This window comes from Sinocyclocheilus rhinocerous, unplaced genomic scaffold, assembly GCF_001515625.1.
Source record: "Sinocyclocheilus rhinocerous isolate Xijiao unplaced genomic scaffold, SAMN03320098_v1.1 scaffold1169, whole genome shotgun sequence".
Classification (NCBI taxonomy): domain Eukaryota; kingdom Metazoa; phylum Chordata; class Actinopteri; order Cypriniformes; family Cyprinidae; genus Sinocyclocheilus; species Sinocyclocheilus rhinocerous.
In genome coordinates, this window is record NW_015650322.1 from 348575 (window position 1) to 366822 (window position 18248).

Below are 18248 nucleotides of genomic sequence, written 5' to 3' on the forward strand. Positions count from 1 at the left end.
CCTCATGTTCTGTTGTTTGCTGCTTTTTGCGCATGTAAAATGAATCCCCGGGAAACAAATGTTAGTATTTTTAACGGTTCACAGACACTTATCCTTTCTAATTTAATTCAATTCTAATTTAAAATAATCTTGTCGGTTAACGGTTAATAATCGGTTAACGAGCGTCAGTTCTCGGTTAGGAAAAATAACCGAAATAAACATCCCTAGTACCAAACTCTGCAATTGAGACTACACTTTACACATTAGTAATAAAAAGTATGATAAAAGTAGTAATGATAATAACATTTACTTTTATTATCAAATGTATTAAATACATTTAGTTGTTATTATTATTATTACAAAATCATGCATCTTGAAGAATGTCTGCTGATTATCAGAAAAGGCCTAATATTACCCAATTTGATGATGCTGAGTTCAACAATATCAACAAAACTTTCCATCATGTATAGTTTTTTTCACAAAATAAGAGTTTTCAAATTAGTATCAGCTTTAAAGCACTTGTTAAAATAACAAAAGCTGTCAAATGTCAAAAGGTTTAATGACAAAAGTAAGAATTCAAAACATATCATTTAACTTAGACTGCAAAGGAGTGGAAAAATGTTCAAATACTCAATTTAATGTCAAAGAACTTTCCGCAAAATCTGTAATTTTCTGTCACTGTTTGAATGTAGTAAAACTCCTACAGATGTAGGAAGAAACATCTGGGGCATAATTCTTCTAACGTTGAAATCTAATGTTGTATTAAGGCGTAATACAATATATTTTAATGTTGTATCTTAACCTTACAGTTGGTTGTTGAAAGCAGAAATGCATGTCATATTTTGTGAGAAAGTGTGACATGCTAAAGCAAAACGGGCGGTATTTTTGAAGTCAGCACCCCAAAATGAGTAAGAAACAAGTATTGGATTTCATTCAGCAAATTAAACATTATTGTTTATGTCTAACAATCAGGTAGTTATTATTGTGTCAAGCAGCAGTTATTTAACAATTATTAAAATCAGTACTACACATCGGTTATTGGACACGTTAAGATAATGTGTTTTGCATATAAAAATTTGGTATCATTGTATTGCCATGGTGGGACTTTCCATGGCCAGCCTCACTTCTGAATCACTACTAGGTAAAAAACAAACATCAATAAAAAAAAAACTAAAATACCATCATGTATATGTGCAGACCTGAAGTGATGCAACGCAGCATACTCTTCTGCAATGCTGCCTCTTCTATGGATCCCATTCGTGTTCTCCCACTTTGGTGGTCGTCTCCCTAGTTGTGCTTATTGTCTTTGAGCTGCAGACTCTGTGTGCCACTCATGCGCCAGCCTCTCATCCACAGCTGTTGCCATGGCAAGCAGACCACAGAGGCCAATCTAACCAGAGGGGCCCAATTTAAATCATGCCTTGCTGCTTTAAAGCTGCGAGACTTTTGAAGTTGTTCAACTTGCCTTCTTTAAAAAAGCTTTATAAAGCACATGGGATTGCAAACATCAGTCAGTGACCTTTTTCTCAAGCTTTAACACTTGTTTGATGTCATAAGCATTAGAGCCCGACCGATATATCGTTTTGCCGATATATCGGTATCTGCGAATATGCCGCCGATATGAATTTTTTTTTACAGAACATATAACGCAGATAAAATGCTTGAAATGGTGTGATCGGTATCGGCCCCGAAAAACCCATATCGGTCGGGCTCTAATAAGCATGATAAGCTATATGAAATATGAATTCTTCCATGTAATATTCTTCTTGATTATATTGTTTTTCTGTAGTCGTGGTGGTTTGCTCGCTCACATTCCATTTATAGCTTTCTGTTGCTGACAGAGACAGGCTGCAGACCCTCTTCCAAGCGTACATGTGCTCCTGCCGGAGTTCAGCTGTGAAATGTGCGGGAACACAAAATGTCCCTTTTGAAGCCTTGTAACTGCTTTGTAGGAACGGCACCTATAGGGCTGAGCCGAAATGAGCCCAGAGTGCTCTGCTAGCATGCATGGTTATATAACCGCTAGCCCCGGCATGACACACTTGAGCGCAGCAGCCCATGCATGTGCGCACACACATGTTCAGGCTGTTTCCGGGCATTGAAAGTGTTTAATCAAACTTGTTTTGACACAAATGGTGTTAGTTGTTCTTTAATTAAAGATATCCTTCCCTTCGTGCTTTAGTCGAGGTACATGACTGGTTGCGGTATCTGTTGCCTCAGATTGAGACTTAACACTGCACATTTTTCTACATGGTGGGATTGAGACTACACAATCTAATGCATTTGTCTCACTTCTGAACACAAGAGGCTCTTCTTGGCTCCTGCAGCTTCCTATGCATCCTGCAGTAGAGAAGAGCAGTCAGTGACCAGACCTGCGGGGGATGTCTGCCTTCGTTCAGAGTGATGGATGTATGGAGGGGGGTGCCTACAACACAGAGAGCGCAGAGGTGGATAGACAGTCTCTCACATTTACAGCCCTTTCCACTCAAACTCCAGCTCTCTAGATCCGGGGCGGCTATATGACAGAGCAGTTATGGTCGGGATTCAAATCGTGTGCCCACAAGCCACATTTCGCTTATGTTTGCACATAAACGTATGACCCAAACAAAATTTGTGGCTTGGAATAGTAAAACCTTTTTTCAGTGCTCAAAGATGGCTAATTCCTTCTACAGTTTGGATTTGACAGGTGAAAGTCATGGCAGTCACAATACACTCTTATAAAATAACGGTTGTATATTGGCATCGATTGTTCCATAAAGAACCTTTCCATTGCACAAAAGGTTTTTTATAGTGGAAAAGGTTCTCTAGATTATTAAAATGTTCTTCACACTAAGAAAATTTTTTTCTTTTAAGAGCTGTACACTGAAAGGTTCTTCAATGGCATTGCTGCGAAAACCCCCTTTTGGAACCTTTATTTTTAAAAGTGTATCTCGAAGGAGGTTTTTGCTTGTAAGTATCGCTCATGCGATAGAAGGCTTTGCAGAGCTGCTGCAGTAAGCATTGCGCTCCTGTGCTGCGAATCCTCCTCCGCTGTGAGAAGGGAGCACTAATGAAGCATGAGCTTATTCTCAAGTGTACTGCAGTCGCAGACAGGAGGAGCTTGAGCTAATGCATCCACCTCTCAGGAAGTCCCGCTCTGGGAGGAGGAGAAAGAGCTGTGTCAGGTTAAAGCTTCACGTTATCAGTCATGTATCAGATAACAGTCAAATTTTAAGGCAAAAGTGTTTGTCAAGAACAGAGTTCAGCAATAGTCAGTGTGCACTGTGCACAGACAATGGTCATGGTGCTGTTAAATTCGCAATTGGTTTATGCCATGCAAAGTAATTAACTGGAGCAGATCGCACAGTGAACTCTGCAGGACTAGTAGAACATGCATGCATTCTTGTGATCCATGCAGAAACTTGTGTCAAGTATTAACACGGTCATGAAATGTCAGATAATTCAACCTTTTTATGACAAAGCAAGTTTAATGTTGTAAATGTGATGCGGTGTTGTAAAATGTGATTCTGTGTGACTTTTCAAGAACATATTCATTAAAAAAATTATATTAATGAATTATTACTTTTGATTAATTATTAATGAATTACTTTTTGCAATGAAAAATATTTGCAAATAATGATTAAAATAAATACACCATACTGAATTTTTATGTGTATGAAAACGAGGCTATGAGGGATAGACAAAAACTCAAAACATATTTAGATTTTTGTAAATTGCATGTGATCTAGGACCTTTATTTGGTGCATGCCACTGTGACGAATGCAAGGCTGATGATACACAGGGGCAACTTTTTGAGAAGTGTTACCGTCAATGGGCAACCAGGTGAGACACAGGGCCCACGACCGATCTAAAGTATCCAGATAGACATTTGTTACCCATTCTCAATGGGAAAGTGCTCAAGCTCAAACTTGCTCAAAAAAGTTGCCCGGCAAAATTACTCAAAAAGTTGCCCCATGTATCATCAGCCTTGCATTCGTCACAGTGGCATGCACCAAATAAAGGTCCTAGATCACATGTAATTTACAAAAATCTGAATATGTTTTGAGTTTTTGTCTACTGAAGGTTTTTGTAAAGATGTTTAGCCAGCTAAACGACTGACATGTTGTTAAACAACAGTACAATCCATTGAACACACATTCTTTTTTTCACACCCTTTTTATCATTCCTGTCAAAAAGTAAATATGGTGCTACTCTGACTAAGGTCTATTCAATGTCTAAGGAAAATGTGTTTATTATAAATATTGCTTTTTACTTTGCTTACACCACTTAAGTCACTAAATTGAAACCTTTCTTGAAAATACTATAAACATGTTTAAAAACCTTATGAAATCAATATGAATTCGTTTTTTAAGAACTTAGAACATTTGTTTTAAGCTAGTTTTTAAAAGGTTTTTCCTTCTATTTATTGTGGACACTTTTATTTGTCATCGATCCACCTTATGGCATTGATTGTGGATTTGTTCGGTGATGAGCTCAGCAGTCTAGAGAGGCATGTGCAATGTCTCACTTGCAAAGAAACATTTGTTGCTGGTACATAACATCCCTCTGATGCGTTTATGCTAAATATATTATTGAGTAAAGCTTAAAAAGCTTGATTTACAAGTAATTATCATGCACCCTTATGTAATAATTCATTTCAGTGCAAGGTAGGTCAGCGAAAGAAATGTCCCTGTTCTGTTTTTCTGAACTTTCCATTCTGTTCTCAACTTTAGGTACATGTTGGGCCGGGGGGTGAAACGTAAGCTGAGCTCATGTGAGGACCCTGCCCAGGACTTGCCATATCCTCAGCAGAGGCAGCTGGTGCTGGACTTGTGTCTAGACAAGCTACAAAGCTGCCAGCGGCGAGCTGAACCCAGCCTGCACCGTTCAGTCCTGCTGGCCAACACCCTCCGCCAGATTCAGCAGGAAATGAGACAGGAGGGGGAAACCTGTTTGCCACCAGCCCCGCTCGGCCCCTCGCTCCCTCACGCCTCCACCCCACGCCACTTCCCTGACCTGCCACCTGTGCCCTTAGACTGTCCTCCACCTCTAACCGGAGCACTGTCCCCTTCATTCCCCCTCATGACAGCTGAGGAGGAGGAGGTCCAGTTTGGTGGCACCGTAAATGAGACTCTTTTGCCATCCCTCGCTGGTGAGGATGACACAAGGTCATCAGATTCACTCTTTGGCTCATTCGAGATTACTAATTCCACCAGCTACTTGACAGACTTGGCTTTGGATGACATCTTTGAGGACATTGACACGTCGATGTACGACTCCTCTGACATTTCTGTCCTGGCGTTTCCTGTGCAGAGAAGCAGCGGGGTGGACGATGGCCTCAAGAGCCTTTCCAGCTGCACCTCCAACAACAGCCTACAGCTCGGTCTCTCAGACATCAATGACCTGGACCACATCATGGAGATCCTTGTGCGCTCCTGAATCACAGCTCAGACCACAGTGTCCTCATTCAGCCATCCCAGTGTTTTCTATGGGAAATGAATAATACAATGCATTTTATTTTTTAAAAGCAAACAAACAAATATTTTATCTATTTTTATACAAAGGACTGATATATTTATATATGAAAAAAGGAAACACACTCTCACTGTAGGATAAATGCACATTTTAAAGACTTTTTCCAGATGGTCGAGCTTAAGCTGCCATCCTTCATATTTAAGCAAACTAAGATATGAATATGCAGGGACTTCGGAAACAAATACAAAGTATTACCATTGATGCTTATTTATATTGGATAGTTGTATTTAAAAGAAGATGGAAGAAAAGTGGATTGTTATGGACGCTCCACCTTAGCTTTTGATAAGCTAAAAGGCATTTATTTTTTGTGATCTCCACTGTATTCTGAAGCATTACATTTAACTGTCAGTAATTATGATTATCAGATCATGTCATGCACATGCAGCACTCACACTACCTCTCAAGATACCAAGAGCTCTTTCTCTATACAAAGACTGTCATTGTTACAACTGTATTTTAATGGTTTCTCTCCAATAACTTTCAAAACTGCTGATTGTTTTATATATGGCTCTGTTCACAGGAAAGCCTCTCCTCAAATGTTAGGATTTAGTCCAAAGCTATATAGCTGTAGAAGAAAGGCTTTTGTCTCGATCTTTCTATTCAAAATGTTCTTTTTGAAACATTTCTTACTTTGGTTTCAGAATGAGCTGTTGCTTGCATAAAAAGTGATCTGTATTTTCTAATCACTTGGAATTTAATCCTATTTCTACTTTTCACGTACATGATTGTCAGTCACACAGCCACCGTCGAATCCCTCGTATGAACATAGTGCCTACAACGGAGAATGAAGACTGCCGACGATGAACTGCACACTGTGGACCCGCGCATAGACTTGCCTGAGTTTCCTGCTCTATGCCCATGATGCTCTCTAAGTGGGTTGTTTGTCACTTTTTTGAGCATTTACCTCTAAAGAAGCCATTACTCGAATGTGGGTCCACATCTCCTCTCTGCTCTCGCATTGTGATCTACATTGTAAAAAGCTAATTGTGGATGTCTATGGTTGCCTCTCATGCTGTGGTCTCAAAGACCATTTCTGAATGTACAAGCTTACTCGCGTGGAGCAGAGATTAATCCAATCTGATGTCTCACCTGCTTACTTTTCCCTTCATCACAAACTTAGTTATTAGTTACTACTTAAACTTGTGAAATGGTAGACTAGAGCAAGGCCCTTAGTTTTTGACCTGTATTAACATCCACCGAACATCAAGTTGCTGCAATCGAATGCGAAAGAGCCACAAGCTGCTGTCTCCATTAAGACTGGGCAGAAACAGGGGGAAGGGAAGAACCAGAGAGCGAGATTGGGGGGGGGGGTTAAAGCAATCAGTTCCTGTCACGTGGAGAGCTGTGCTAGTGGTGAATGCTACATTTAGAGTTTGAGCTGGTGCGCATTGGTGCGCTCATAGCAAGCCCCACCCCCAGTGAGGCCCCAAGGGGCTTTGATGTCCTCCCAACCAATCGTTTTTGTTTAAGGGAGGAGATTTGTTCTCTCTCTGCTTCATGCGGAATAGAATAACAAGTGGAAGTGGTTCAGTTTGGTTCTTCCCTTGCCTATGGATAGCTCACTTTGATCATTAGTGGCTTGAGACATTTTACAGTCTGAATTTGAGTTAAATTTAGACATTCCAGCTAAAATACATAAGATATTTATATAATAAAAAAAAAAACTAATTACAGAGTTTGAGGTTGCAGCAGAGAAGGGCTTTTTGTTTTTTGGTTGAAACTGATGTGCTCATCCCTCTTTAAACTCAGGCTTGCAGGCACCCCACCCTGCCTTTCCCGCTCACAAGACACATGCACCGCCACAGAGAAAACCTGACACTAAAGAAGTTTACACTCAGATTTTAGGAAACTTGCTCGTGTAAGATGGTAACCATAAACCAGAGAGAGACTTCATGATGAGACCATCGGCGTTGCATCAGCGACCTGTTTTTAATGCTGAAAGCTGTGGATCTAATGAGTGTAGCTTTGTAAGCTTGATCAGTTTTTCTTTTTGTGTTGTGTATATACATTTGTATTTATATATTTTACTTGTGTTTTGATCTTTTTATTTGTTGTTGACTAAAGATCATGAGATAATATATTGCTTTTATTTAAGAGTGAGATATGATCAGTAGACTTTGGTCTTTTGGAGGTTTTATTTGTTTTTTGAAGTGTGATTTGTACTTCACCTCTTAGTAACAATTAACGTGTACATTTATGATGCAGAGTTATGAGAGATGTTTATCAATGAAATTATTTGTAAATGTTTCGATCTGTGCTGACTCTGAACTGAAAGACGATGGGATCTTAACAGTGTGTTCATTTCCCTTTGGACCATTCAGTTATTTAGGCAGCTTTTTAACAGTTTTTATGCTAAAGTGGTTAATGCTTTGTTGTCGGCCTCATTTAAATGTAATGTCTCCTGTTGCTTGAATTTCAGTCTTTTGAAGGACATTTGTTTCACAATAATCAGCCCCAGCAGCCTCTGGTTATAAACTAATGTTCGTTATGCTTTAGTCTAGAAGCATGCATTGCAGTAATGCACAGAGCAGCAGTGTAAAGTGGTTTACACTTTGTCGTAAACTTATGAACGGATTACTCAAATAATGTATGGTACGTTTGATGTACTGGTTGCACATAGACCACAAAAAGCAGCAAGAGTTTGTATTATCATGGTCCTTCTCAAATTTGGTTGTGAGGCACAAAACCGCACGCAAGCTTTAAACATCAACTCATCTTGTTAATTTGGCTATTATTTATTTTAAAAAAAAATTTTTTAATTATCCTAAAGAAATTGTAATATCAGAAACCTCAAAATGTCACTTTGTCCCAAGTGCAATATGAAAATAGGAACATAAAGCGCTGTCTTGCCTAATAGCAAATGACACAATGTAGTAGGCCTGTATACCTTTGAATAAATGGCTAGATGTTTTTTATGATGACTTTAAACCTTACATTTTCTTCTTTCCCTAGAAACTGTCCTTTGATCTGTTTTGACAGCAGATTTTTGTGAGGTCTGTAAATAATAAAGCATTTTCTTTTGCAGTCATATTCTATGCAATAGATTGTAGCAGGTCAGTATGTCTAATAAAAAAATGGAAATGAAAACGTTTTATGTATTTACTCAAGATCTACAGCCAGTCAAGCACATCATTTAAGTGATATAAAACGGACTGTCAATATGGAGTAAACAAGGCAGTTAAACATATAGGAAATATGGACATATATTGCCCCCTAGAGGCAAAATCAATTAATGCATGTAAGGCGATAACGACTTACTTTATTCGGCATCATGCTGTACGTCCGATATCCTTCAGATAAACAAATATGTTATATAAAATCGTGATACAAAGGGTATCACTTAAGTCTTATAAACAAGCAGCTATGCATTAAAAATGGGATTCAATGATGCAACTCGTATATAAAAATGAATTTAAAAATGTGCTTTCCATGGATCTATTTGTAAAACATTTGAATCCAAACTCTAAGATTGCTATCTGAAGGCCGTCTGCACTTGGGTCGAATTGCTTGCAACAAACAGATGCATTAATAATGCAACAACATGTATGAAGAAATCTGCTCTCGACCCCATAGAGAGTCTCAGCCTTTTTTCTCTTCTTATTTTATGTCTCTCTCAAAGAGCAGGCTCATTAAAAGTGCTTAGTGCTTACACCACTGTGTGCCCCTCTGTCTGTCGCTTTTTGGTGGGTACAGAGCTGCACTCCTGGCTGGGATATCACTGCAGTTTGCTGTGCTTAATAGCAACTGGGAGACAAATTAGACTGATACAGGAAAACACCAATGTGGCTCTCAAAGTCTTCCTCGTTGTGGTATAGCAACAAGATTGTGGTTCTCAGATAATTGTGATGTACATCTGATCGTATTCTTATTGGATTAGACTAGTTTATTTTATAATGTTGGCTCTCTAAAAATGTATTTGGTAATGTATCAATATTTTTGTCTCGTTTGATTGAAAAATATTCTAAATTGTTCATTTATAATTATATTCACTTTAACAATTATGAACATGATTCATGTTTACACAATGTGTCGAGACTACAATTTTTTCATGTATTAATTTTACATAACAATGTTACACACAAAGCAGAACTACACACTTTTTTCCTGTTCAGCTGATCTGATGGAGTGCATGAGATGCTCACCTGGCAGTTTGCTCTGAATAATTCATTTGATTTCCTATGTTGGCTATTTACCTCCAGAAGGTTCGAAAGGAATCAAGGATAGTCTTTGTCTTCTGTTTATACTCATTTAAACATTTTACTCAATACATTGAAAATATGGCAAATCCTTAAAACAACATATAATGCCAAGACATTTCATTATGTTTTTCATGAACACCTCAAATATCAGAACAAGAGTTCTAGGGTTATAAAATAATCATAGAGTCTTTAAACATTGTAGCCTAAAATCATGACTAAACTTTTTTTTAAAGCCGGATTTATGTTGAAAGGCCATCTACTCCAAAGGGTGAAGCAAGATCTATAATTTTATAACAGTGTGAGTGAGTTAATGACAATCAAATGCCAATAACTGAAGAATCAATGCATTTTCTAAAACACTTCAGGATCAGACTCAGGATTAAAGTGATTATTACGTTTTGAATATGGATATTTTTCTTACAAAAACGCATCGATTCGCTACAGGAGGCCTTTGTTCACACACCCCTGCCACCCCCACCCCCTCTAGATTTTGGGTTAAATTTCTAATTTGGGTTAAAATGTTCATTTTAAATGATCCTCCGTGCGACAAATGTAATATTCTGTCTCAATGTGCGGCCAGACACTATATAAAAACAGATAGAAATGTTTAAATCGAGTATGGCATGACACTTCACAGGAAACTTCTGAAACTGGTATATATTTTACATACACTGCCTATCTGATCTTATGGCCATTAGGTTAGTTTTTCCAGTGTTTGCAGAAGCCTCTGGAATGTCCTGTAGTTGAATGTGAGGGGTTGGCACGGTCTATTTTTGGAAGTACATGAATGTGAGACAGAATTAGACTCAGGGTGTTCTGATGAAAAGCAAACTGAGTAAGACTTTTGAACTGTCCCATTTGAAATGTGTAAAATGTTACTTATCTGTATAAGTAATCTATATTATAGTTATGTATATAACTTTTCTCTCTCTATCTACGCACATTTACTCCCCTATAGAAATGGGAGAAACTGCAATTAAAAGTATTTACATAGTTCTCTTTTGAAACGTGAATTAAATGCTAATTCTATCAAATAAACTGTTTATAAATGTTTATTTTTCATAATCTTATTAAAGGACAGAGAGAGATGTCACAAGCTGGTCTCAAGATGCAATAAATAGCCTCCTTCTTGGGATTCGTGTAGGGTGAAGAAGGCTCATGCGAGATCACAGACATCAGCAATATAGATGGCGAGGCATCTATCAACAACCGCAAAGGGAAACTCATCTACTTCTACGAGTGGGTTGTTAAAGCCACATGGACTGGTGAGTCAAAGTTCTGTTTGCACAATCAACATAATAATTGAATGAGCTGGTGAAACGAAAGACGTGTTGTTGTTTTCTTCTTCACTGTAGGAACAAATAAAATGGGAATCAAATATAAAGGGACTGTGGAAATACCAAATCTCTCTGATGAAAATGACATGGATGACTTAGACGTAAGTGAACCTCTCTCCCAATAAAATACTCTTTCTATAAGAGAGAGCATGTTGAATAACATTTTTTAATAAAAAACGAACTTATGTTTGTTTGTGCAGATTTGTGTTACATTTTGTAAAGACCAGCCAAGCACGCCGCTGACTGACCTCATGAGGAAGGAGGGAGTCAAGAAAATCAGAATGGCACTGGGAAACTATGTCAAACATCTCAAAACAGGTGACGACTCTAAAACATCATCTATTAGTAGTTTCTGCTTTATTTTATTTGCACAGTTAATCACGTTCTCGTAACTTGTTTTTACAGAGTTCTCTCAGGGTATGATTTTACCAACAGAAAAAGCATTCAACAAACAGAATCAAGAGGCACAAGCCAAGGCCAAACTAGACAAAACCCAAGTAACTTTCCGTAAATTTTTCTGGTAACACAAATATATGCTAGATAAACAGTATGCTGGTCATACATCCACCCTGTATTTTACAGTATGTCTGAAATTGCAATCTCACACAAACAATATGAAACAGTATTATTTCAAATTGTCATGCTTGTTTTTGGAATCAAACGATATTTGTGCACTTTAATGTTTCAGCTCTGTATCAAAATTGGGTAGTTTTTGTTCCCCCACAGATTGGATCCTCCACAACAAGAAACCCTCCCAACACTGGAGTCAAAATTCCAACAGTGTCTTTGACTATGAAAGACACATTCCTTACCTCACCAGAAGAGTTGTACAGGGTTTTCCTAAACCAAGAGGTCAGATTCAAACTCCCCTATTGTCCTGTTAGTCCATACAAATGCAATTAAAACAATAAATGTGTATATATCCTGGTGTTCTTTTATGCATAGATTATTTGATGTTGAACTCACTTGCTCTTTGTCTTTTCATTTGTGTAGATGGTACAGGCATTTACACACCTTGCTGCTTTTGTGGATGGGTGCTCGGGTGGAAAATTCCGACTACTGGAAGGAAATGTTTATGGGCAGTTTGCAGAACTGAACTCTAATGAACTTCTTAGAATAATTTTAATTTGGTTTGATTGATTTCTATGGTGAGAATTTCACTTGATTTTTATAGTATGTTTCTGTAATGAGGTATAATTTTCAAACTACGCTCTCAGAAAAAAAGGTACAAAAGCTGTCACTGGGGCGGTACCTTTTCAAAAGGTACACTTTTGTACCTTTTAGGTACTAATATGTACCTTTAAAGGGGTCATATGATGCTGCTAAAAAGAACATTATTTTGTGTATTGGGTGTAATGAAATGTGTTTATGCGGTTTAAAGTTCAAAAAACACATTCTTTTCCACATACTGTACATTATTGTTTCTCCTCTATGCCCCGCCTTTTTGAAACGCGTCGATTTTTAAAAATTGTCCTTTTCCCTTTAGATTCCAGACCAGAAAATTGTCATGAAATGGAGGTTTTCAAGTTGGCCAGATGGTATGGTTTATTTATTTATTGTATATGTTAATGTAGTCTTATAATTTCTTTATGAACTCACATGCCATTTTTAATATTAGCAATCATAATAAATGACACTTTATTTTTCTATATTATTTGTTTTGTATAAGTTAAAGAAATTCTATGACATGTGTTGCTCATTGTTGATTGTTTACTTATGTTCATCACTATTGTTGGATCTCTTTGCTTTAATCTGAGTAATGATTTCTTTCTAACTCTCTTTCAGGACATGCAGCAACTGTCGTTTTAAACTTCGTGAATCAAGGCAGTGAGACAGAGCTGATTCTGGAGGCCAGAGGAGTTCCTAGCAATGAGGAGGAAAGAATGAAAGAGGGCTGGCAGCAGAGATACTATTTTGATGCCATTAAACAGACGTTTGGTTATGGAGCACGACTCTGCTAAGCCAAAGCTCATGTTGTGCCATGCCAGAAACTCGGGACATAATACAAATAGATGAAAAAAAGACATCTGTGAACATGAAACACTTGTTGTATACCCTGCCTGCACCAGTTAATTGCTGGATGCCCACAAACATCTGTGCCTTTACAGTGAAAAATAGGTGCCTGGATTCTTTTTGTATTTGTTATTGCATTTGGATTAGAGCTTATGTCATGTTTGAAAGTAGGCTAATATGTATGTTTGAATGTTATGTCTGGGCATTCCAGATATAGATAATGAACTATTGCGTATTTTGTAAGTGAAAATATGTTTGCCTGTGAAGAAGTGAACGTCGAATTGATTGTATGATCATGATACCTCTTAAATACATTGTCAAATCTGTGTTGTAATAAAACAAGAAATAAATGTTATAACTTCTAAGAGCCTCAGTCAGAACCTGCACTCGAACCATTATATCGCTGAGTGTGGATTATTTGTAGACTATTTAAAATATTTATTTCTAGTATTTATAATAATAATATCATATTTGATATGGCCCATATTGTTTATTTCACACACAGCTGAGAGAGAGTCAGCTGTTCCAAGGCGTTCCCACATCCTGCAAACTGTCGTGTACGCTTCTGCTCCATTCGCGTATCTCAGGCGCCGTGATACTCTTGTGTGTGCACATCTGATTGGTCAACTGACTTTTGGAGCGCAGCGATTGGCTAATTTCTCTGATTCCGTCTCCTAATTGGTGAAGCCGCGGCGGATTAGGAAATAGGGGGTCAGTCAGTGAACAGAAATACGCTGAAACACGAGAAACCCTAACGACGACCGAACTGTTATATTCTTGTGTTGCTGAATTTGATCAACATTGCAGTTGCCTTGGAAACAAACTTGGAAATCGTCTTGGAATATTTGCATGGTCTGTGATAGACACGGCATTAGTCTCTGAGAAGTGTTATTTGTTAAGCTGTGCTAGCTGTGTAGACAGGCTGTCACTGAGTTAGTTACATTGAGCTGCTAGCTGAAAATGCTTTGATAAAGGTGTTAATGTCCAGTTTATGCGAATGTTTTTTAAATTTTTTTTTTTATTATAATCCATTTTTGCTCGTGGGAGAATTTCTGGTTGATTGGCTCGCTGGTCAAGTTCTATAGCTAGTCGTTTATGCAGTCAGGTGCAGTTCACCGACATATTTATATAGCTAACGTAAATGGCTAGCTAGGACAACAGATAGTTAGTGTGCAGATTTAACTAAGTCAGGTTTTTAGTCGTCCACTGCGTTTTGCACACTTTGGCAATATGAATCCCACTAAGAAGTCTTGTCTGCTACTTATTTTGGCTTTAGCCGTGACTTTGGAAGTGACAGCTGGTGGTGAGTCAGAGGCTCTTCTTGAATTATTAGGAAAATGTGTGTTTATTTAGACGTTAACTAAAATGTAAAGCTATTTAACATTTACATTCAATATATTAACATGTGCTGTAAAGTGTTTATGAGCTGTAAACTTGACTGTTTGGCATCTTGATTGCAGAAGTACTTCCAGATGATGAAGTTGCAGAGGGTGGTGAGTCTAAGGTAATACAGCATTAAAACATAATGACATATTATCAGAGCAATGTAACTTGCACTTGGGTAGCAGTGTTTTTTGTTATTAACAGAAATTAGACTCCATGTTCTCAATGTAACATTTATGGATTTATTTAGAAGATCACTGTATACACTACATATACAGTGGGGATAATATTTATTTGATCCCCTGCTGATTTTGTAAGTTTGCCCACTTACAAAGAAATGAAGGGTCTGTAATTTTTATGGTAGGTTTATTTTAACGGATAGAGACAGAATATCAACTAGGGATGTAACGGTATGAAAATTTCTTGTCACGGTTATAGTGACCCAAAATATCACGGTTATCAGTATTATCACGGTATTGTTAAAATGTGCTGGAGATGTTCAAAAAGTACCAACACATAAATCACATCAAGTTTTATATTTAAAAATCAACAAACAACAAATAAAATGACTTTCTTTGCATAATCACTAAAACAATAACATTACCAATGATGTTCGGATTTTAAATGACAACTTGACTGACAACAGTTTAACTTATTTCACTCACTGAAATGCAAATCAATTTCTAGCCTTTATATAATGTGTTTTTTCTGGATTTTTTGTTTGGTATTCTGTCTCTATCCGTTAAAATAAACCTACCATAAAAATTACAGACCCTTAATTCTTTGTAAGTGGGCAAACTTACAAAATCAGCAGGGGATCAATTAAATATTTTCCCCACTGTATATACACACACGCACATATGCGTGTGTGAATTTACATTTTATTTTTCAACAGTTTCCTACTAATGTTTTCTGTCTATGGATTTGTCAAAATCAGAGCACAGATGGTAATGATGGCTCCAAATTTGTGGCGGGACATGCGTATGTCCCTAAAGATACCCAGGCTGACAGCAGTACAACAGACAATGGAGTGGAGAGTGAGGTTGAGGGGATTGAACAGGAAGACCTTCCAAGTCAACCTCCTCCACAAGAGGAGCGTCATACAGAAGGTGAGTAGATCCAGATGGTGTCTGCAGGTGCTTCCTGAATAAGATGTAGTATTCTGGTTTTGTCGGTAGATTTCTCTGTTCATTTAGCATAATTTTATTCATCTCTCTTTACTACTCAGCTAATCTTTTGCTCCCAGATTCAAGGTTTTGATACTGTTTGTGTCATATGTCACTTATCTTTAGGGTTTTACAGCATAAGATCTTTCTTTGTTGTTCACCACCTCACAGCTTGCAATGTTTGTTAAGAAAAGAAACCTGCTCACCCATGCATTCACATGTGTGTAGTTGGTTTCCTGTGAAAGTGTCTGGTTATTGTGTCATTTTCTCATTGGTGTTTATCACAGTTCCAGTGGTGATTGGTGGAACGGCCTCTGGGGAGCCCTGCGTGTTTCCTTTTCTTTTCCAAGAGAAAGAGTTTTCGGAGTGTACTATTGAAGGCAGAGTAGATGGGAGGCTGTGGTGTGCCACAACCTACGACTACAACACTGATAAGAAATGGGGCTTCTGTGAAAGTAAGTGAGCTGTTATTGGTAGAATACTTTAGTGTACTTTATATTATAAAAATGAATGATGTTGTTTCATATTGTGACTCTACAGTCTACATGAAAAATTATACTACTTTAGTTGAAAGTTCTTGGCATGTTAGTAGAAAGGTGTTTTTGCTATGCTTACTCTTCTGCATAAGTAGCCTAGATATGAAGAGATCAATGCTAACTTTACCAACTTTTATAAATCAATTGTGATTTATAGCACTTGCAGTTTTTATACCAAATGCATATGTAATGTGTCCATCTGTCCTCACAGCGGAGGAGCAGGCAGAGCAGAGGAGGTTGGTGGAAGAGGCTGAAGAACAGTACCAGGACACAATTAAGATGATTAACAGCACCAACCGAAGTAGCCAGAAGAAAGAGTGAGTGCTGTGCAGCCATATATTTTTTTTATTTCTTGCGATGCTTTTCAACTGTTTTCTTGTTATTTGTATGTCTTTAACCTACACTGTCTGAAAAATTGTGCAAAAACTGTATTTTAAGACCGTAGCCTGTGCAGTACCCTCAAGATACACCTTTGTAGCTTACCTACCCCTACAGACTGCGTATTTGTACCTTAAAGGCACGGTATGTCATTTCCGCTGCTAGAGGGCGCATATTCAAAACAAACAGAAACAAAGGCGTAGTTTGATGAGTGTGGAATCATGGGAGTTGTCGTCATTATCCCCGCAGCCGATGCAATCTGACGGGACTCGGGCAGAAATAATGTAAATGGATGAGCTAATATATGAAAGATTTATTAACGTCACTGTAGTATGAAGCAGGGTGGAGCTGAAAGCCGTGGAAGTGAAACCAGAGACGAGTGTGACACACGGCTCAAAAGCAGCAGAGCTTCTATTATGCCACAGTAGACTGCTTCTGCTCTTTCCGGTCATGTGTATGTGGGGTAAAGCAGCGCTGTTTTATCATACTACATGCATTTGAGTGTGTTGAAAGCTCTATCAGAGCAATGTAAAAGCTCTATCTACTACTCTGTGTATTCACTCTGCGGCTGCTGTGTATATAATAGAGATTAGTTTTCTGTCTATACATGTATCCAAACAGTTGCTCACCTGTCTAATAAAGCACATAACATATAAAAGCGTCTGCTAATTGATTAAATGTAAATGTCTTTTGATGGTTTCTACAAATAAAACCGGAAATCGAGGGTAACGTAGGTATGACATCATTGGCAGGCGATGCAATGACAAGGTCCGTTACACTAGTTAAAATTGCGTATTTCTCTGGATTTAAACCAGGGTTTGAAAACGAAAAAAAAAATTCAATCGGTTCACTCAGAGCAGAATCGATATTTTAAAGTTTCTGTTCCTGCGTTCCTCTGTATTATTACCGTTCCGCAACCGGTTCAGGTAGAAGAAATCTCGGTTAATAACGTTATTTTTTAAAAACAATTTTCTTTGCCTATAATAATAACAATAATAATAATAATAAAGTACAGCGTTTTCTTTACTCAAAAAGAAAAAGAAAAAAAAAACAGGAAGAGATCTGGTATTGTTAGCCTATAACCCGCTGCGCTTAGTCACAGCCAATACAGCATCATCTTTTCTAGATTTTGTCCAAATGTAGGCTACTAAACAAAAGAAAAAAACTATCAACACTTTAAAGACATTAAAATATATTTTAAGATATTTAAAAATGTTTGCTGCATTGTTAAAAAAACGCTACTTGTATAAGATTGCGTTTTGAGAGTGAAAAAAAAAACATAAGTAGCGTATAGGCTCACATCGCATTTTATTAGCCCTATTACATTCAGAAATAATGTAGGCTAAAATGCTGGTAGGCTAAAGCAAAATGTTTACAAATATTATAAACACAGTTATTAGTTTCTCTCCACAACAAATCCAAGTTAAGGCTATGCGTTTAGGCTATAAAAACGTCAATCCAAAAACAAATTAATTTAAGGTGAAACTGATGCCTACCTCTCTCTTTCGGCACTAATCCAATTGCTTCCATATTCGCAACGTATCTGGATGCTAAAATATTATTTATTATAGGCTAGGCTTTGTACATTCATCGACGTAAAACATCATCCTTTACATCGCCTATATTAGCACAGTGAGGCGGTGGTCATGCTGAACGCAACAGATTTTGTACAACGGAGCAGTGTAACTTTTTGTTTCTTTAATTGTATTTTATTTTGATAATGAACAGGCTGCAATGTCGCAA

At 37.7% G+C, this 18248-nt stretch overlaps 2 protein-coding genes and 1 pseudogene across 2 annotated transcripts in view; all 3 read left to right on the forward strand.

Moving 5' to 3' along the window:
- LOC107711649 (SERTA domain-containing protein 2) overlaps nt 1-8553 on the forward strand; it is a 15488-nt gene extending 6935 nt beyond the window's left edge. The window contains exon 2 of the mRNA XM_016516659.1: nt 4692-8553. Within this exon, the coding sequence (XP_016372145.1) occupies nt 4692-5397 (706 nt within the window). The 3' untranslated portion in view covers nt 5398-8553. The remainder of the gene's footprint in view (nt 1-4691) is intronic.
- A 211-nt stretch (nt 8554-8764) lies between these two features.
- On the forward strand, nt 8765-13043 carry LOC107711622 (activator of 90 kDa heat shock protein ATPase homolog 1). The gene is given in 10 exon segments (XM_074560078.1): nt 8765-8769; nt 10769-10834; nt 10836-10957; nt 11048-11130; nt 11230-11347; nt 11435-11526; nt 11756-11881; nt 12023-12123; nt 12515-12567; nt 12815-13043. Coding segments are annotated over 10 exon segments (942 nt in total). The 3' UTR covers nt 12991-13043.
- A 691-nt stretch (nt 13044-13734) lies between these two features.
- LOC107711650 (protein sel-1 homolog 1-like) overlaps nt 13735-18248 on the forward strand; it is a 14844-nt pseudogene continuing 10330 nt past the window's right edge.